The following is a 22,133-nucleotide window of genomic DNA, read 5'->3' on the forward strand; positions in this document are numbered from 1 at the left end:
GCTAGGTTTGGCGTAATATAGTTCCGAGAGGGAAGTGAGTCCTTCCAGGGGAGGCGGGAGGGTTGCATGTGAATCTATGAAAGACACCAATACTGGATAACTGCTGTTACAGGTAAGTAACGCATTTCTTATCCAGTATTAGGGGTGTCTTTCATAGATTCACATGCCTGAATCAGAGTAGCTAGCAATCATAGTAGCACATTTGTAAAACAGAGATGCTCTGCCGTCATAGTAGATAATGCATATAGTATCATACAATAAAGAGACAGATTAGACATAATATCATCAGAGCAATAATGTGCATACCTGGAAGGCAGGATGTAGGAAGGCTCACCTTACTGAAAGAGATGGCGAAGCACCGCCTGGCCCACTGCCGCATCCTTCTGAAGTTCGATATCCAGGCAGTAGTGTCTGGAGAAAGTATGCGGTGACTTCCAGGTCGCCGCCCTGCAGATGTCCAGGATCGGCACTCCAGCAAACAGTGCTGCCGACGTAGACATCGCTCTGGTCGAGTGAGCCAGAACCCGGTCATTCAAAGGCCGGCCGGCCTTTTCGTGGCATAAAGAGATCGCCGAGGAGATCCATCTGGATATGCTTTGCTTCGTGAGGGGTAGGCCCCTTCGTGGTCTGCTGTATGCCACGAACAGTTGTGAGGATTTTCTGAGATCCTTAGTCTTGTCCAGGTAGAACTTCAGGCACCTCATAAGGTCCAAAGAATGCAGCGACCTTTCCGCTGCTGTGGAAGGGTTGGCAAAGAATGACCTAAGGACTAATGGTTCGTTGAGATGGAAGTCCGAAGGCACTTTTGGAATGAACTTAGGGTTTGGTCGAAGTATCACCCTATCATGTCTGAATTGCAGATATGGTTCCTGAATGGACAAGGCTTGCAGCTCGCCAACCCTTCTGGCCGAAGTTAGAGCGAGCAAGAGCGCTGTTTTCCATGAGAGGTGTTGAAGAGATGCCCTGTGAATGGGCTCAAACGGGTGACGCATGAGCTGGTTGAGTACCAGGTTAAGCTGCCACGTGGGAGGTACTTTCCGAGGCCTCGGGAAGGATCTGTATAGCCCTTTGAGGAATTGCTTGACCAGTCGACTAGACCACAGAGAAGGTCCTGTGACTGTTCTGGTGAACCTCGAGATTGCTGCCAGGTGAACTTTGATGGACGCATGCGCCAGTCCCGACTGGGCCAAATGCAGGAGGTATGGTAATATCTGTTCAGGTGTGATGGCAAGGGGCCGTAGGCCCTGATCTGAACACCATATGCAGAACCTCTTCCATTTGAGACAGTAGGTCTTGTTCGTACTGTCCGCCCTTGCTTTGGCTAGCACATCCCTGCAGTCCTGTGGGATATTCAGGCCACCGAACTCTCTGTGCTCAGGAGCCAGGCTGATAATTTGAGCGATTGGAGGTTCGGGTGCTGCACTTGCCCGTTGGACATCGTCAGAAGGGCCGGGTGTTGGTTCAGGCGAATCGGTGATCTGATGGAGAGTCGAAGCAGATCCGAGAACCAGTGTTGCCTCGGCCAGGACGGGGCAATCAGGATCAGGGTGCATGGTTCCGCCTTCATCTTCCTGAGGAGCCATGGAATCATCGGGAATGGAGGAAAGGCGTATGCAAAGACGCTGTACCATCCGATGGAAAACGCATTTCCTAGTGATCCTGGTTGGGGATGCCAACTTGCGTAGCTCGGGCATTTGGCGTTCCTCTTGGTGGCCAAGAGGTCGATGTTTGGTACTCCCCAAAGAGAAAAGATGTGAGTGAGGGCGCTGTCCGATAGTTCCCACGAGTGGGAGAGGGACTTTTGCCTGCTCAGGGCGTCCGCGATGGTATTGTCCTTTCCTGGGACGTATTCCGCTTTGAGTTGGATTTCGTGTAGCACCAGCCAGTTCCAGATCGTCTGTGATTCGCGTGAGAGCGAGAGCGAACGTGTTCCCCCTTGTTTGTTTAGATAGTGCATCGTCGTGGTGTTGTCTGTCCTGACGAGCACTGGGGATTTCTGGATGCGGGGTAAGAAGGCTTGAAGAGCCAGATACACTGCTCTTAGCTCCAAGAGGTTTATATGGAGCGATTGCTCTTGAGAGTCCCATTTGCCGCTGATCTGTAGGTCCTGGAGCACCGCGCCCCATCCCTCTAGGGAGGCGTCCGTTGTTATCACCAGCGGTGATGCTGGGAGGAGAAACGGTAAGCCCACTGTTAGATTTTGGCGATGTGTCCACCATCGTAGAGCTTTGGAAATTTTCGGTGTGATCCGAAGGATGTCCTCGAAGGAGCCAGTGCTTTGGGTCCATTGGCTCGCGAGTGCCTCCTGCAAGGGCCGCATTCTGAGCCTGCAGTGCGGAATGAGGAGTATGCAGGAGGACATCATCCCCAGGAGGGAGGTGTAAGTCCGGACTTTCAGGTGCGTTGTCTTCGCCACAGCCGTGGCCAGAGATAAGATCTTGTCTGTCCTCTCTTTTGAGGGGAAGGCTTTTGTGCACACTGTGTCCAACATGGCCCCTAGGAAGGTAATCTTTGTTGCGGGGACCATGCATGATTTTTTGAGATTGAGTGTCAATCCCAGATTTTGAAAGAGATTGGTGCAGGCGTTGGAGGACGTGATTGCGTTCCCAGGTGAGGGTGCTTTCACCAGCCAGTCGTCTAGGTAGGGGAACACTTGGTGGCCAAGTTGACGCAGGAAGGCTGCCACTGGCGCAAGGCATTTCGTGAAAATGCGCGGTGCGGACTTGAGGCCGAACGGCAGGACTTTGAACTGATAGTGACGGCCCGCCACCTCGAATCTTAGGAATTTCCGGTGATTTTTGAGGATGGGGATGTGGTAGTATGCATCCTGGAGATCCAGTGATACCATGAAATCTCCTTTCTCTAGAATGCCCAGGATTTCTTGAATCGTCACCATCCTGAACGATTGGCTCCGCAGGAAGGTGTTGAGTCCCCGGAGATCCAGGATGGGTCTCCACTTGTTTTCTTTTTGTTGTACAAGAAAGAAGTGGGAGTAAAATCCTTTCCCCTTTGAGGATGCCGGAACCCTTTCGATTGCTCCTTTTTGTAGCATCGTCGAAAGTTCCTTCAGAAGCAGGCGTGGATGTTTGTGTGTCCGTCTGCGTGGAGGGGTATTGGGAGGGATGGAGGTGAATTCGAGAGAGTGGCCGAATCGAATAATTTGAAGAACCCACCGGTCCGTGGTGATGTACTGCCAATTGTGGAGGAAATGGGTCAGCTTTCCTCCAATTTGAAAGAATGGATATGGTGTTTGGACTGGCTGGAGTAGTCGGTCACTGGCGGCCGCCAGCGCCCCTCTTGGTATTTTTACCTCTGTAGGTTGATCTTCCGAATGAAGATTGACGGCCTTGCTGTTGTTTGTTTTGGTACTGGCCTTTGTGATTGTATGAGAACGAGGACGAGGACCTGTTTTGATATGAGCCTCGATAGGAGGACTGACCTCTGGGCCTGTTGCCCCGAAAGGACTGGTTTCTAGACTGCAGAGAGCCCAGTGCCCTTGCCGTGTCTGTGTCCTTCTTAATGGCCTGTAGAGCCTCGTCGACCTTTTCTCCAAACAGGTGCTGGCCGTCGAAGGGCATGTCCAGAACCTTTGCTTGGACTTCTTGTCGGAATGAAGTCGCTCTTAGCCATCCCTGGCGTCTCAGTACAGCAGCTCCCGCAAGTTGACGGAAGCCTGTCATGGCTGCGTCAATAGCACAGTCTATGAGTTCTGCTGCAGAAGATTGACCTTCCGCGAGGAGTGCTTTCACCTCACCCTGGACGTCATCAGGCAGTTCCTTCATGTAAGGGGCAATGTCCTCCCACAGCTGGCGATTGTAACGCCCCAGCAAGGCAATGGAGTTGGCCACCTTGATGGACATGGCCGATGTGGATGTGAACCGTTTACCAATCGTGTCAAGTTTTCTGCCTTCTTTGTCCGGGGGAGCGGACAGTGGTGAGGAAGGGTTGCGGGAGTGTTTCTGGGCCGCCTGCGTCACTACCGAGTCCGGTTTGGGGTGACCATTAAGGCAAGCCGCCGCAGTGAGTGGTGCTCTGTATTTCTTATCTAGGCGTGGGACCACCGCCGGCACAGAAGCAGGAGTTAGCATTAACTTCTTTCCTTGTTCCCACAAAAATTCTATGATCGGAACAGCTTTTGTAGATTTCTGAGTCTGTTCCTTAAAGTCGTGCAGGAAACAGTCAGTTTCCGTGGATTCCACCACCATGTGGAATCTCTTCGCCGCTCTCTCCACCAGCTTGTGGAAGCCAGCAATGTCCACCGGGGGGGAGTCCGCTTGGCGTGGTTGTGGTGAAGCTGGGGATGATGCTATATATTCATCCTCTTCATCCTGGTCCGAGTGGTCCGAGTGAACCTCCTGGACCTCTCCCTCCTCCAGTTCTTCCTCTTCCTCCTCATCGTCCGAAGAAACCACCACTTGAGGCTGGACGTCGTGGTGGGTTTGATGGTGAAGGTGAGTGCGTTCCGGTGCGGACACCTGTACTTGAACTGGAGGTGTCTGATCCCCCTTGTCCCCTGGTGCGGGACTCTTAGGCGCTTGACCACCTCTGTTAGCCTCCGGAAAGCGTTGCTTGTAGTCTTGCACAAGAAGTCGTAAGTCATCCACCAGGGTCGCTGGTAAGCATATCATGGGGGTGACTTCAGTGCGGACACTGGCCTGGACGGAGTGTTCCTGGTAGGTGAATTCCTCCTGTTCCTCATCAGTGCTTTGGCATTTTATGTGAAGTTCTGAGACTGAAGTAGCGGGATCCAGATGGTCATCCTCTTCGGATTCCTCGCTTTGGAAAATTTCTTGAGGAGGTTGCTTGTCCACCTTGCTTGGAGACGTCGTTTCCGGGGTAATTAGTGGTTTGCTTGGTTTGCCAGACTGTATGGTAGAGCTGGTCGTCGTCGAGGGGATCGTCGACGGTGGTAGCATCATGGACGGTGCCTCCACCAGTTTCGATTTTTTCCATGGTTCATTCGACGACGAGTCGTCCGTCGACGGTGTCGTCGTCGAGTCCGTCGACAGAGTCTTTGGTGTCGTCGTCGACGGGGTCTTCGTCGACGGGGTCTTCGTCGACGGGGCCTTCGTCGACGGTGTCTTCGTCGACGGTGTCTTCGTCGACGGGGTCGTCGACGACGAGTCTCTCGTCGACGGGGTCGTCGACAAGGTCTTCGTCGACGGTGGGGTGGACGAAGGAGTCTTGGTCGTCGACGACTGCGAAGTCGTGGTCTTCATGGACGGCGCCTTCGTAGACGATGGTCTCGTCGACGAGACTCTCGTCGACACTCTGGTCGTCGCCGGTTTTGACGACGATGGGCTCGTCGCTGGTGACGGCGTCGTCGACGGTGTAGTCTTCGTTGTCGACATGGTCTTTGTCGTCGACGACGATGTCAGGGGAATAATTGAAGAAACAGGCCTACCTGAAGATGAGGAGGACGTAGTCATCGTCGTCGATGCTGAGGGCGACGACGCTGATGTGGTAGACACGGTGGTTTTGACTGAAGTAGTCCTCTGGCTTTGTCTGGAGGACGGAGCAGGCATTTTAAAGGTTTTATCCTCCTTAGCAGACACTGAAGATGACGCAGATCTCGCCTCTGAAGACTTTTTGTGGGTCTTCATAGGAGGAGTGTCTGAGGGGCCCGGGGAAGCTTCCCTTGGCCTCTTGTTTGAGACAGCAGAGGTCCTGGAAACGCTGCTCACAGAGGAGTCCAGATTGTCTCTGTTCTTAAGCCTGTCCAACCAAATCAGAAGGCGACCTTCCCTGTCTCTCACAGTCTTTTTTGGAAAAGACCGACAGATTGCGCATTTCTCCGAATTATGGTCCGGGTAAAGGCAATACAAGCATAGGTCGTGCCTATCATCCACATGTATCCTTTTCTTGCTGCAGGAAGAGCAGGCCCTGAACAGGGCTTTCTTCCCCGAGTCAGACATGGAAAAAGCAGTAGAAACACACACTTACTTCAGGGATAGTGTGCTGAAGAAGTCCTTGAAGAGTTTTGAGGTTTCAGAGAACACTTTCAAAGAAAGTTTGGTGAAATTAGAGTAATCCTGAGGAGAGCTCAGGCAGGAGACTCCCTAGCACAACGTGCGGTAGAAAATCTGAGGGACTGAGGCTCCTCCCAGGAAGGTTCTAGAGGGAGGTCGGAGCTGATTGGCTGACTATGGCAGTTTGGTCCTTTTTACATAAGGACAAGGAAAGGCTACTAAGGGGAGACCCTTGGACCCTTTCTCTCTATGCATGTCTATGGACATTGCTTTTTTATTTACCGGAGGCTCCCGTCTCGACGACGGGGAATGATTCAGGCATGTGAATCTATGAAAGACACCCCTAATACTGGATAAGTTTAGGTGTTCTACAGACATAGGACGGTGTCTTGGTGGTATGTTGGGTGGTGTGGAGGTTAGCTCTAGGCAATAGCCATCCTGGATAATTTGCCTTACCCACTTGTATGTAGTGATGTTTTGCCAGACTGGTAGGAACTGCTGTAATCGTACCCCGACTGGTGTTGTATGGTCTGGGGGTAGCGCTAAGAAGTCACTGTTTTGTGTTGGTAGAGGATCTGGTGGTATTATTCCCTCGTCCTCTGCCTTTGTTGTTATTGCCACGGTATCCACCTCTATTGTTTTTATTGTAGGTGGTTTGCATATTTGCTTTGTAGATTGAGGTTTGTTGTGATGAGCTACCTCTTGCAGCACCTCTGTAATTGGAGCGACGAAAGGAGCCTCTATGCTGTTGGGATTGTAAGGCTCCCATAAACTTAGCTGTTTCAGTGCCCTTTTTCATTTTGTCTAGGATTGTATCTACAGCTGGACCATACAAATAGTCAAGATTTACTGGCTGATTTAATAAAGTAGACTGGACTTCGTTTTTGAAACCCGAGATGTGAAGGCAAGCAGGTCTCCTGAGCATAACACTGGTGTTAATTGATCTGGCCGCTGTGTCTGCCACGTCTAGGGCACATTTAATGGAGGCGTTAGTTATTAGCTTTCCCTCCTGTACTAGGTCTTCAGCCTGTTCCTTGTAAGGTTCAGGTAAATGTTGGAGAAGTGTCTCTAGGGTGTCATAATGTGCACTGTCGTACCTAGCTAACAGGGCTTGTGTATTAGATATTCGCCATATATTAGCTGCTTGAGCAGCTACCCTTTTTCCTGAGGCCTCCAAGATCTTTGATTCTTTGTCAGGAGGTGGAGCTTCTCCAGTGGTTTGTGAGTTTGCACGTTTACGTGCATTGGATACCACTAAGGAATCCAATGGCAGCAATCTCCAGATGCGCATGGGCATCTGGAGAAGATGCCCATGCGCACTGTAGTCCATCGGAGGAGCCACCTATCTCGTGATACTTCGAAGACTCTTCCAGGACAACAATGTGCAATCATCCGGACCCAACACTAGGCGGCGATCTATGCACAGATATGAATTCAGCAGCCCACATGCCTTGAACATACATATGTATATATATATATATATATATATATATATATATACATATATTTACACACACACACACCAAGGTGTATTGAAGAATGAGTGGGTGTATAAGCGTCTGAATGGAGGATTTGGTAGGTCTGTGCCTGATTAAGCGTATCTTACTCAATACATGGGTTAGTGAGTAAAGTGTGTAAATGCCTGTACCAGTCTGTCAGTTGGTGGATAAGCGGCTGCATGGGGTGGTGAGTAGCTACATGACTGTCTGTATGGGTTATTGATTGGTTGTCCGAGTATCTGTATGGGTGGGTGAGTGTCTGTGTGAGTCGGTGGGAGACTGTATTGATGGGTGAGTGTCTGATTCACTGGGTGTATGGGTTCAACAGTGCATCTGTGAAGTGCTGTAGGTATGGGTGAGTATGTATGGGTGTGTTGGTGAGTGAATGGATGTCTCAGTGGTATATGTGTGAGTAACTACATATGTGAAAGGCAGTATACGTTAGTGTTGGAGTATATAAACGACTATATCTGAGAGTGAGTGATTGTGAGAGTGGCTGTATGGATGAGTATGTGCTTGTATCAGTGTTGTATAAGAGACAAAGTATGTGTTAGTGTTTGTATATATAAGTGTTGTGGTCTGTGTATAACTGTATAGGTGAGTAAATGGGCTGGTGACTGTCTTCTCGTTCCCCTGCCTAATTGTTGTTCGCCTTGGTATTTGTTTTATTTGCTCTTTAGTATTGTTCCTGCATTTATTATCTGGTTTTCCTTTCTGTTCGCCGTTCCTTGTGCCCCTTGCCCTCTGTGCCCCCCCGCTCCACGCTTCCCGCTGCTGCTCCCCTGCAGCCCGCCCCCTTTTGTCTTCTGTGTCCCTTCCCCTCACCCATAGGCCGCCCGCTCCCGCCTCCCAGCTGCTCCTCCCTCCCATTTGGCCTCTTATTGAGGTCGCCGCGCGGAAGTGCAGCGGACATGCACATCGGGCGAACACCTGGACCCCACGCCCACCTGCACTACGACTCAAGCACCCTCCACTGTACGAGAACACCCCTGCTACCAGGCCATCCCGAAGCACACCCAAGGCCCCTTCACCTGCAGGAACTGCAGCTTCACCAGCATCCAGCCCGCCAAACCACCAACCAGAGAACCCAACCACCTCAGATGCATCCTCCTCAACACCCGCTCCGCTCGCAAGCACGCCATCGAACTTTGGGACCTCGTAGATTCGACCGCCCCGGACGTCGCCTTCCTGACGGAGACCTGGCTGAACGCCACCTCAGCACCAAACATCACCATAGCCATCCCACAAGGCTACAAGATCTCCCGCAGAGACCACGCCAACTGAGTTGGCGGGGGGATCGCCATCGTCCACAAAGACACCCTCAGAGTCTCGACCAACACAGACGACACCCTCACCACTGCTGAACACCTGCACTTCCAGATCCACACCGACTCTAACACGACCCTCAGAGGAACACTCTTCTACAGACCACCCGGACACGACCACAGTTCAACGACACCATTGCCGACCTCATCAGCACCCACGCCCTCGCCTCCACGGACTACATCCTCCTGAGGGACCTCAACTTCCACATCGAGAACAACAACAACGCCAACTCCACCGCCCTGATCGACAATCTCGCCAACCTCGGACTCAACAGCTCCTGACGTCCCCCACCCACGCCGCCGGACAAACACTGGACCCCATGTTCTCGGCAAGCCCCCACGTCTCCTTCAACCACACCACCGAACCCCACTGGACGTACCACAGATGCGTCCACTTCACCTTCAAGAAACCCACCACACACCACCGCACCCAACAGTTGCCACGCCGCTGCGGGGGCTAGGTCACCAAGGATCAACTGACAACCACCCTCGCCCAGAAACCACCCGCCGACCCCATCGACCCCGACACCGCCGCAACCAACCTCAAGCAGTGGATCAACGACTGCACCAACGCCCTCGCCCCTCTCAAGATCTCCACAACCAACCACACCAACAAGAAAGCCGCCTGGTTCACCGAAGACCTCCGGACATCCAAGCCCACCTGTCGGAAGCTGGAGAAGAAATGGCTCCACAACCGAACACCAGACAGCCACACAGCCCACAAGAACGCCCCCCGCAGACACCACCAACTCATCAAGACCACCAAGAGGACCGCCTTCAAGGACAGACTAGACAACAACACCAAAGAGCTCTTCAGCATTGTGAAAGAACTCTCCAACCCCAGCTCCAAAACCAATGACATTCCACCATCACAGGACCTGAGCAACTCCCTCGCCACCTTCTTTCACCGCAAGATCACCGAAATCCACAACAGCTTTAACTCAGACACCCCCGCACCCACCACCGAGACAACCACTCCTGCGCCCTCCACCCGCACCAGCCGCCTGACCGCCTGGCCCACCGTCAGCGACGAAGACACCATCAAAACCATGAACTCCATCCACTCCGGAGCAGCATCCGACCCCTGCCCTCACCACGTTTTCAACAAAGCCAGCACAACCATCGCGCCCCACCTCCGGAAAGCAATCAACATCTCCGTCTAAACAGCACCTTCCCGGAAAGCTGGAAGCACGCCGAGATCAACGCCCTGCTGAAGAAACCCAAGGCGGACCCCAAGGACCTCAAGAACTTTCGGCCCATCTCCCTGCTACCGTTCCCAGTAAAAGTGACCGACATCAGGATCCTGATGGACAAGGGAGAAACAGCCGCCCTCATCCTCCTGGACCCATGAGCGGCCTTCAACACGGTCTGCCACCGCACCTTATCAGCACGCCTCCATGACGCCGGAATCCAAGAGAAGGCCCTGGCCTGGCCCACATCCTTCCTCTCCGGCAGAACTCGGAGCGTCCGCCTCCCACCCTTCCGCTCAAAAACCACTGAGATCATATGCGGCGTCCCTCAGGGATCAACCATCGCATTTATATAGCGCACTACTCACCCAGAGGGTCTCAAGGCGCTGGGGGAGGGGGGTCCGCTACTGCTCGAACAGCCAGGTCTTGAGTTGCTTCCTGAAGATGAGGTGGTCCTGGGTCAGGCGGAGGTGGGTGGGGAGGGAGTTCCATGTCTTGGCGGCGAGGTAGGAGAAGGACCGTCCCCCTGTGGTGGCTCTTCGGATGCGGGGGACGGCGGCGAGGGCGTGGCTGGTCGATCGAAGCTGGCGTTTGGGAGCGTAGAAGTTGAGGCGGCTGTTGAGGTATCCTGGGCCTTGGTTGTGTAGGGCTTTGTGTGCGTGGGTGAGGAGACGGAAGGTGATTCTCTTGTTGACCGGGAGCCAGTGCAGGTCTCTTAGGTGTCCGGAGATGTGGCTGCGACGGGGGATGTCCAGGACGCGTCGTGCTGAGGCGTTCTGTGCATCCTTGAGGATACGTTGAATCCCCATAGGTGTTTTAGACAGAAGCAGGGTGTCGTCAGCGAACATAATCGCCGGCACCCTGCTTCCGGCCAATCTGGGGGCGTCACCGTCCTCTACGGTATGAAGCCGACAATTACTTTCAGTAGAGGTAAAACTATGAGAAAGACATTATGCCCAAGTTATCTTCCCCCACAGAGAGCACACATCTGGATGCCCACAGCGCCTAAAGGGTTTTTCAAATGTGGCAGTTGTTGCATATGTTGCTTTGCACTGAACAAGACAACTAACTTTCAATATAATAGTCAGAAGCAATACACTATACATCAATTCATCAACTATAATACGACACACACAGTGTATTGTCTAAAATGTGTATGTGATTGGATATACATTGGAAGCTCAATAAGACCTTTGAAAGAAAGGGTACAGGAGCATTTTCGCGCCATACGCAACAACAATATGCAATATCCGTTTGCAGTGCACTTTAATACAACACACCAACAGAATGAATTACATAGGATTAGATTCCATGGAATTGATGTGGCAATGACAGGAAATAGGGGAGGCAATCGTGAGCGCAAATTACGTCAGCTAGAAAGTAAGTGGATTATCTCTTTGAGAGCAGTAGAGAAGGGGGCTAACATTGACAAAGAGATGTATGAATTTTTGTGAAAAACTACGAATTTGCTGAGAATTTGTTAAGATGCTCATGCAGTATCTGGGGTAGCATCTGATCGATGGACAAGTTGATATGTAATGTGCCCTTTAAGAACATGTATAATAAGCGTGTGGAACGAGTTTTGTTTTTTAAAAATATGATTTTAGACTACGAATGGATTTTATATAATGAAGATCTAAGTAGAAATATGTAACAAATTGAACAGTGACATGCAAATTGAAGTATTCATTTAGTAATACTTGTTGTTTCATAAAGAGAGCGACAACTAAGTGCGATCACCTAACACCTATACTCTAAAAAACGCTTGAAATCGGTTCACATTTCTTCAGTGAATAGATATGGGGTACGTATAGATATATGGTGGGCATGACATTAGGGTAAGTCAATAAAAATGTAGACACTCCAAAATGGCTGCAACGCTATCGGAGATCACAACACTAGACCCACAAACTGGTCCGTCGTCGCCTTTTACAGGAACAAAGGGGAGGTGAGACTGAGAGGGCCTCGGAAGGGAAACGCGGAAGGAGGCTACCCTTTCCGACGCCAATACAAACGCAATGGCGGTAAGTTTAAAAACCAGAACTACGTAGACTCAGGAGTGTAGGAACGAAGTTAAGTTAAACTTGCGCAACATTAAAGGCGGGATTATTTTGTCTCGAATCGTTTGTAAAATAATGGTCGCGGGATGAAACACGCTTTTAAAGGTGTTTGTCGTACCGCTTGTCTTAGATGATGACGGCATATTGACTAAGACTCGTCAGAGTATGTACTGTTAGCACTATGAGATGGGAAAGTTAGAGTTGAGATAAATATATAATAATTGGACTTAGCTCCGGTCGCACTCAGGGACGTTTTATACATGCTATCTTAATCCTTTTTAACCAAAGATGTTTACCACATGAGAGTAATTAAGTAGTTTTAAGCAAGGCATTGTTATGTGGGTGGACGTACGACCGTGTCAATAAAGATTATAGCTTTCAAAATCTTTTCTTATATATATATATATGTGGATTGGAATGATAGAGAAATAAAAGCTATCCATATGCCAAATGAAACTGATGGCAATACTTTAGATGGAACTTATCAAGGCTCCAAGTATTGCGTCTAAACTCTGATATATTACATGTGGATGGATCCTAGAATAAGGAACTACACTTACAGCATTTTGACGTGTGAGAGCGAAAGGCTTGGAGGTAAGCCTGTTGATTAATGGATGCTTGTACATCAATAATTGAAGTGATTGTTTAGTTATATACTTGCCACAATGGTAATATTACGTCCATATACTTCCACAGGAACAATGCCAAAAGGTTTTTTACTAATTATCAATTCTTATAACACATGCTGCTCAACTAAAATGTCTTTGGTAAGTGCCAATATAGAGTTCCCATTAGGAATATAGCTTAAAGAATTTGCGGTGATTGGCATACTGTTAATTGGACACAACGAATCAACAGAACACGTGGTTCCAATAAATACACAGTGGGTGCCCGGGAATATTTAGAGTAAGGCATGTGTATCATGGTGAAGGTGATCGCACAAAGTGGGTGTGCCCTCAGTACACGGACTAATAGCAAAATGACCAGTAAATAGGAGTAAAATTGAATTAGTACGTGGTGCACACCGGAACCCTGCAGGTGGTGGTGGCACGATTTACACGTGTGGATTAGACCTAAGTTAATAGGTAATGATAAATAGAAGGTGGTCCATAGTATATAAATCTGATATGGCACTATGTCTTGTATGTAAATTACAGCCTTGAAAAAGCCCGCGGAGGGCGAAACGCGCGTCGGCTGTGACAAGAAAAGAATTAATAAAAGAACACTGAATATTAATGAACATTGTGCGTTTCTATTGTGGAGCAAAAGAACACTTGAGATATAGGATTGACGTGGCCGGATGCCCATTGGATAATAGTGACTAAAAAGGATGTGCACTGGTGTTTTTTTGTAAACCGTCCTCTACCCTGTTTAAATGAGAGATTACCCCGTTGACATAAAGGCAGAACAGGGTCGGTGCAAGCACACAACCCTGTCAACGGGGAATCTGTGGGATAGAGAACCGTCCCGGCCACATCTAACCTGCGCAAAGTTGTTTGTGTGCAGGTGGATAATCATGTATAGGAGGTATCGGGGTACCCCCATATTGGACAAAACAGACCAAAGTTTTCTACGGGGTACTAGATCAAACGCCGCCCGTAAATCTACGAAAACGGTATAGAGGCTGCCACCCTTCATTTTTACCGTTTTCCAGTATAAAAGAGCCAACGAAAAATGTCATCTATAGTTTAGACTTTCTTTCTGAACCCCGCTTGGAAAGGGCTCAGAACCGAATATTCAAGCATCCACTCCAATAAACGATCCAAGATGAGCCTTGCAAAGATCTTTTGGGGGACATCTATGAGGCTAATAGGCCTGTAGTTGACTTAGAGCAGAGGAGAGCCCTTCTTGAGGATCGGTACAATCTCTGCTCCCAATTTCGAACTATAACGTCCCTAAAACCTATGGTGTTTTTAGTGAATTTCAAAGGTTTTTTTAAATGCCAATTTCTAACTATAACATAGCAGTCACGTTTGCTCAGTGGTGGAGAAAGGTGAACGTGGTCTACAAACACCTTTTAGCAATCCCACTGTGTGGGATTTAGCAGAGGTAACAGGAGGGATAGTTAGCCCCCAACATCAACCTTGGGGGGCAACTACCCCTTCTATTTCCACCAGTAAGTCCCACACAGCAGGATTGCTAACTTGTTATATAAGGCCCCTCCCTGCACCACTGTGAAAACGTGCCCCCTAGCGTGTTATCAGTAAAGGGAGTAAGTCCCCTTGAATCCCGAGGGTCCCTGGGGGCCAACTAGCCCACCAGGTACCTTCAGTAAGCCCAACAGAGCTGCGTTGCAGAGAGGTGAAAAAGGGGCGTGGCCTAGGGCCACCTCTCTGCAACATACCTCTGTGGCGCATTCTGGAGGTACCTGGTGGGCTAGTTGGCCCCCAGGGACCATCAGGATTCAAGGGGACTTAATCCCCCAACTTACAACATGCCACGTTTGCAGAGTGGTGCAGGGAGGGGGCGGGGCCTCCGGCAAGATGCCGGCTTATTTTCTTTATTTTGTTTTTTAAAAGGGGGCTGCGTGGCTCCCCTTCTTTAACCATTTTTCTTGCCCTGGGGACCCCAGCACCCAGGACTTGACCCTTTATATATATTTTTTTAAACGGTAAGGGGGCTGCGTGGCCCCACATCCCGAGGCCAATTTTGTCCCCGGGGACCCAGACCCCCAGGGCATGGCCACATATTTAATATTTTTTTTAAGGCGGGGGCTGCGTGGCCCCCCTCCTGAGGCCATTATTGGCCCCGGGGATCCCATCCCCTGGGGCTGTGTCTTTCAATGAAATTTTTTTTTCATCACGGAGGGGCCACCTCTGGCCCCGGGATCCCCATCCCCTGGGGCCTGGCCTCATCATTGGGGACCGTGGGGGGGAACTCAAATAACCCCCCAGTCCCGCTGGCTCTCCGCATCTCACGGGAGCCGGCTTTGCTTTTGAGCAAGGGGAGCTGCTGACATGCAGCTCCCCTTGCCATATGGAGGAGGATGCTGAAAATAAAGATCCCGCCTTTTTCCAAATTCTTGCACTAGTCACTTTAGTAAAATAACATTCAATCCATAGAAAGCGATATACTGAAGGTTCAAAGAACTGTAAAACCTCTGGAGAAGAATACTTTGATGCTGCTGTTTGTTTCCCCAATTGGCACTTTTGCAATTGTTGAGCACATTGCACTTTTAGGAGGTTGAGAATATTAAATATTGGCAACAGAAAAAGTTTGATGATTGGGGCGAATTGATTGTTTGCTTTGTACATTATTTCTCTAAGTACAAGTTGATGATGACATACTTATTTATGGTATATCTTAGATGTTGGAAAAACTGCATGTGTTGTTAATAGTATGTAGAGATAACAAAATACCCAAGTCTGTTGCCTATTTACATGATTGAGTAGCACACGTGGCACAAGAGGTTAAAAGAATGTAAGTATCCTCAGAGCGATCATGTGATCAAGACCGTTTGGGTGCAGTCGAAACGCGTCAGGCACAAAGATTTTAGCTTGTCAATTTGGATTAACTAAATAAAAGCACTTTTGCACTTGAAAGTCCGTGCCTACTTCTTTGTTGAAGTATTTGGGATTGAGGAATGAGTCAGATATATATATGTTTATATAAATATATGGAGTAACTTATCTTTTACGGTTAAGTCATATACTGGTGCCATCAGTGGGAACCGATGTGGATCTCATGGCTGGAGTTGAAGTCTACACCAGAGTCAGTATGGCCCCAGTACTCGGGCATGAGAGGACTGATGGCATAATGGAGGGTCGCACCAGCGGTAATCCGACTGGGACTGGAGACCCCTGCAGTACCATCGGGCTCGTAGGAGTGTATAAGGAAATGAGAAGTGCACTAAAGTTTGCAGCATGGTGTCTTTGAAGGCATCGATATGCTGCTGGGTCGACAGTTCGGTAAACTCAGGGTGTGTTAGAGCAAAACTGAGGTATCAGCTTTGAGGTCAGTAACTTTGATGAAGTGAGAATAAGATCATAACACCTATGCAACTGCTCTTTGGAGTCACAGTGGAGGGATCGAGTGGAGTCCTGCTTCATTTTTTATGTTTGTGTTTGGACTTGGATTTTCCTGAGGATTTCGAGGTGGGAAGTGGAGAAATCACAAGAATGGCTAAATGACCTGAACGGATCCCATGACCTGGAGCCTAAGTGTGCCCAGGCTACCTGACTAATCCAGACCTTGGCTGGTTTGAACCATGTACAATTCATCCTGTCTCCCACTCAAAAGGCAGGAAATATGGTGGATTTCATTCTCTTATTTCTTTTGTATTTTTTTATGGGCATATCACCACAAAAAAGTTGAACCGCCCCCCCTTTAGTTGACTCAGTCTATTCAATAATTCTTTTGCAAGGATCTTCCCATCTACATTGAGTAACAAGATTTGCCTGTATTAGGCGCAATCATCAGGTGCTTTGCATTCCTTAAGTACTGTCACTATGGGGGCCAGTCTCTGATCGTAAGGCTTTTTAGCTTACTTAAACATTGCTAGAATGTGGGTAGTTAACTTGCTGGTCATACATGTGTACAGCTCGATCTGCATGCCATTCGGGCCCACTGCTTTGCCAGATTCCGGGTCTCTAATTGCGGTTTCAGTTTCATTTTAAAGTTCAGCGACTAGTGCCGGTCTATTGTCATGTGAAAGTTCAGTGAGTTTGCGGTCTTTGAGGAATTATCTCATCTTCCTGTGATGAAGTGTTAGTTGACCAGAGTAATTGCTGGTAATAGTTTGCCATTCTGTCTGTAGCCTCCTTCACCCCTGATTTTTTCCCACCTATCCATTTTTAGCTCCAGAACCCAGTGTCTGCTGAGTTTTCTATGTCCCAGCCACACCAATAATTTGCCTGGTTTATTTCCCACCTCCTACAGTCTATGTGGTGAGGGGTGTAAAGTGGATCATGCATTATTTTTGATCAGGTCTCGATATTCCTGCTTTTAAGTAGCAATAGGGAGTCTGTTTTTCACGCCCTGAGCAAACAAAGGCGGGCTCTAGTCCTATAATTTCATACTCAATCACTTGCATCTGTGATCTTTTCTTTTTCTTAACCCCGGTTATCAAGGAAATTGCTTGACCTCGCACTAAGGTTTTGTAGGCCTCACAGAGGGTGACACTGAAGTCAAACTTTCCTTTATTTCCCGTGAATTACTGGCATGTACTCATATTGAGTTGAGCAACAAATATCTTGTTTGTTATATACCACAGGTCAAAAAACTAACCATATCTTTTAGTCTCACTGTTCCCCCTAAATTTCAGCCATATGGGGGACTGGTCGGAGATTGCACATGTCAATATTCTTGCCCCCCCAAGGAGTCCCTCAAATAGCCGTTAAGTAAGGATATAATCTATTCAAAAGAAACTGCGGTGGACATCAGAGTAAAATGTACGTCTTTCCCCTGGATTAAATGCCCTACAAATGTCAACTAAGCCCATTGCATCCGTTCCTGCCTTTTTCCCTGCAAGGCCATCTTCTATCCATTTCCTTGTCCACCACCAAGTTAAGGCCTCCTCCTACTATCAACACTGCTATGGGTAGCTCCAGAAGGAGAGCCCCTAGGGTTTGTAGCGCTGTAGTGTGTAGCATGTCTGGAATATATGCTGAGCATAGGTGGATTGTTAATACCAATCCAGCTTCTTGTGAGTACCACATAGCAGTCTTTCGTATCTATCCACGTTTGTGGGAATTATTTCATACCCAATTACCAGGGATTGTCATGTTACTGCAGGAGCCGCTCTACCCTGCGGCCATCTTCATCAATGGTCCACAAAAATAATAGATTTAAGTAAGTATAAGCTTGCGTAAGTCAAATATTTAAGCTGTGGCGTGTATGATATTACAGTTATAAGGAAAGCTCCACCACAGGTTTAACTTTCTTCGCAAATGAGGGAGATCTGAAATGCATCAAACCAAAGTTTCAAAGCAGAATCCAGTTTGCATGCAGGCACACAGCTAGAATGTCTATACACTTGTTTATGTTGTCAATCAAACTAATTGTGAGCCCTTAATGAAAAATGCAATAAATAAATATCCATACAAAACCAAATCAACACCATATACTTCAATTGATGCATTACAAGTGTGCCACATAAAAAAACATGTGGTAGTACCTGAAATCTTAATAAACAACAATTTAAAAAAGGTTAAATCATCTTACCAAGATTGTCCTTTGTAGGTTTGAATTAACACTGCTGAACATCAATTTACCAACTATAGTGGCAATTGTGGGAAAGACGAGAGCACCACACAAAATGCGAGTTGCAGAGACATGATCAGCAAGAGGGTTGGCTTCAGCGGGTATGCGAGGAACAGGACACCCAATGCCTACATAAATACACCAAAGGCCATATAAATATAAGTGGAAAGTTGTTTTTGAAAAATCTATACTGATTTTCAAGACCAACATAAAACAGCATAATAACAGTACAGTCATAATATAACATTTATAAAATATTGTTTGCTTTGGGTTTCTAATTATCTTTCTTTTACTAGTATCGAACTTCATTTCTACAAGTACCATAATTAATCATTGTAATGGGAATTTTACCCCAAACCACTCCTCAAGATGCTCTATTATTGGGCCATGGGGGAATCTAAACCCAGTCACCTAAGCCCAGTCAGCAGGGACTGGGGCTTACACAATGAACTTCTATTCATCTTTTTATTAGGACCGTGCGCTTGTATTTTTTTCATTTTGTAGTTTATCTTGGAGAAGTATTCCTAATACGCCCTGCTTTACACACTGCACTGAAGTTCTTCACCACTTTAACCCTGGACAGAGTGACCTGTGGGCTGTTCAAGACCATATGAAGGAAGTCAGCTCCCATGATTCAAACCTGACACATGCAGACTTTCTACCTAAGTAGATCCTGTAAGAAAGTGGCTCTGTATATACTGTTCCCACATAGGTTCAGTGTGCACAGAGTCCACAGACCCCAGAGGTTTCGCAGAGGCTAAAGTTAGATATAACCTTACTCTCTAAAGTGGTAGCTTGGTAGAGCAGTACAGCAGTATCAGAGGACAGTGTAAAGCATGTGTTGTACACTCTCAGTCAGCAAATGGTCTCACACACTCAAGAACTGAACTCTAGGCCAATGGTTTTATATCAAAAGATATAGCGGTTTTATTTTAGAACCAACAGGTATCAAAATATACTTTTCTCAATATGAGTGACTTTAGGTAATTACTTTGCAAAAAGGCAATAGGCTTTGTAAACACAATAGCTACCGTGGTTGCAATAGGCAACACAATTTCAAACACAATTTAACATTGAGCTCAATGAGTTTTGCTAGATAAATGCAGTTGATTACTTTATGGATTACTTGTCTAACCCCAGGACTGGATCCTAGATTCAGTCTCGGGACATGTACTGTAAACAGTCAAGTAATAGAGTTTTGGTTACCGTAGTGATTTTTAAAGAACATACTGTAAATGTATTATCAAAGTTTACACTTAGAAACATTTCAGTGAAAACCAAGCAATGTTATCCTATGGGAGGAAATTAAAGTCACAGGTACAGTAGGTTCTCGTTACTTTTGTAATCCAGTACTAGACTCCTACGTTCAGCACTGGGACCTCTACCTAAGACAGGTAAGTAATTACGTTTTGGTAGTTGGTACGACTTTTAAAGAATATTTGTAGTTTGCAAAAATCGACAGAAGAAATTTCACAGAAAAACAGTCAATGGTTTCCTATGGAAGAACACGCAGGTTACTCGTAAGTACAGTTACGATTACTTTTGAGGTTCAGTACTGGGCTAAAAGGTACAGTACTGGCTTCTCTCCTGATCACAGGTGAGTACTTCGGAATTCGTTATTTCGCTGATTTTAGATGAATATTTTAAAAAGTTTCAAAACTCCACACTTAGAAGAAAGTTCAAGTGAAACCAGTCAATGTTCACCTATGGAAGGAAAATGAGATATCAGCTTTTAGGTAAGTACTCGACTGGTGGAGTTAAGGTTCAGGGCATAGACTCAGGGGTCTCCCAGGGTGGAAAAGGTACCGTTGTTGCACTCTCAGCGGCACGGGGGCACCCGGGTGCAGAGAGAGTAGGCACAATGCAATCCAATGGAGGGTAGGGGGCCTTTGGTTGAAGGCTGCAAGCAAGCAGGCAGGCCACGCGGCTGTGGGAGCTGAGCTCCTGGTCATTTACTCAGGGCAAGTGGGGAAGTAAAGTAGAGTAGTAGTTGCACTTCCAGCGGCACTCGGGCGGCTGGGTGCAGGGTGCTTTTGAGCCGTCGGGCGCTCAATGTTATCCAATGGGAAAGTTAAAAAGTGAACAAAGGCTGCACACTTGGGGGCGGAGATTCTTCAGGTGCAACCACCACTTCGAGAGGTAAGTTGGGATCTTGGAGAAGAGGTAGGTACCCCAAAGGAAGGCACAGGGAGCCTCTGGGTACAGGGGTGTCTTTTGGTGTCGGGGAAATCTTACCCTCAGCTGGTCGCGGTTGGAGGGGTCCCTGGTTCTGAGGCTGCAGGCGTCGTCTAGTTCATCGAGGAGGGTCTTTGGACACAGCACTTAGGGTCACAGTCGCCAGCGGGACGTCCTCATGGTCTTGGTCACTCAGGCACAGGCCGGGCTTGGCGGGTGCAGTGTGTGCTGGATTTGCTGTTTCTGGCTGGCACCATGGGTATTGCTGTTTAAGCAGAACCACTGCTCGTGGGAGTTCCAGTCATTTGAAAGGTTCAAGGAAGGCAGGTCCTCCGGGATTGTCGAGGTTGCTGTCCGCAGGAGACGCCGGAGTTTCGCAGATGCAAGGATCAACAGGCCTGTAAGGTTCTGGTGCCAAGTCAGTGGGCGTCGTCCTTTTGTTAGCAGCTGCACGGCAGGTCTTGTTTTTTGTTCTTCTTGTTGCAATCGGGATCTGAGGAAGGAAGGTTCGGGGTGCCACTAAATACTAAATTTAGGGGTGTTACAGGTAGGTCAAGGACCAATGGGTCCCTGCCCTGGGGTGGGTACACCCCCTAGCCTGCTCCTCTACTGGGGGAGGGGGGCAGGAGCCTAGCTGTGATTGGGCAGGGCTCCCCATCTTCAAGATGGCCGGAGCCCAGAGTCGTGCTTCACCTCACCTCTCCCACCTGAGGGGTGGAGTTGGCACAGGCTGGCACACTCCCCTTCCTGATGTAGGGTTTCCCGCCAGTCTTCCAGCCAGAGGGTGGGAATGGGGGTGGGGTTCGTCGGGACTGGTGGGGGCCAGTTGCTGAGTACAGCAAATGGCCTGGAGAGGCTCTCAAAGGCGGAATGCCTTAGAAGCTTCCCCTGCCCATCCTGGGGGAGGAGGCTTGGCACCTCGTCCCAGGATGTGCATTGTTGCAGGCCCAGGAGCGGGGGCTCTCCACCCAGGGGTCCAGCAACGTCTGCTGTGTGGCAGCCTAGGCAGCTTGTCAGACAAGACGTGGATTGTAGGTTAGGTTTCAGGGGGCATCTCTAAGATGCCCACTGTAGTGAATTTAACATTAAATCCCACACTGGCATCAGTGTGGGTTTAATGTGCTGAGAAGATTGATATCAAAACTGTCAGTCTTTTGTGTAGCCATTATGGTGCTGTGGAGTTCGTAATGACAACCTCCCAGCACCAAATACTCTTAATGGCATCACTGCAATTACAGTGCCCAGGAATGGCCCTGGGTACTGTAGGGACATAGGGCTCATTCACCTGTGCCCACACCACTGCCATAGGGAACCCAGATAGAGGGGTAGCTGATGTATGCCAGGGCAGTGGGTTTGTGGGCATGGCACACAGGGGTTTGTCTAGAAGAAGAAGTGGGTGGTGCACTGCAGGTGTAAAAAAAGTTCATAAGAATTTATTCGACTTAGGGTGCACTCGTGGGTGGCGTTTTTGTCAAAACACCAATAAATCATAGAAAATGGTAGTGTACGCATGGGTTTGTGCCATGCTGACTCTGTTTAGTTCTGCACCAGGACACAGCTTGCAAAGGCAGTGTGTGTGTGTCAGGGTACAGGGCCCCTAAGGGTGGCACAATAAGTGCTGCAGCCCGTATAGGTCTTCTCTGGTCACAATGCCCTGGGTACCTAGGGTACCATTTACTAGGGGCGGACATATGGCCAGGGATGCCAATTGGGT

The 22,133-nt window shown here is 48.5% G+C and overlaps 1 protein-coding gene across 2 annotated transcripts in view; it reads right to left on the reverse strand.

The window, feature by feature from the left end:
* Positions 1-22,133, reverse strand: part of MARCHF5 (membrane associated ring-CH-type finger 5) — a 390,101-nt gene that overhangs the window by 106,140 nt on the left and 261,828 nt on the right. For both annotated transcript variants that reach the window (XR_015295957.1, XM_086922504.1), the window contains exon 5: positions 18,206-18,372. Coding sequence is in view for 1 of the 2 variants with exons in the window: in XM_086922504.1 (XP_086778630.1) it covers positions 18,206-18,372 (167 nt within the window). In the remaining variant the exon portion in view is untranslated. The remainder of the gene's footprint in view (positions 1-18,205; positions 18,373-22,133) is intronic.

The sequence above is a fragment of the Lissotriton vulgaris genome, chromosome 5, assembly GCF_964263255.1.
Source record: "Lissotriton vulgaris chromosome 5, aLisVul1.2, whole genome shotgun sequence".
Lineage (NCBI taxonomy): Eukaryota > Metazoa > Chordata > Amphibia > Caudata > Salamandridae > Lissotriton > Lissotriton vulgaris.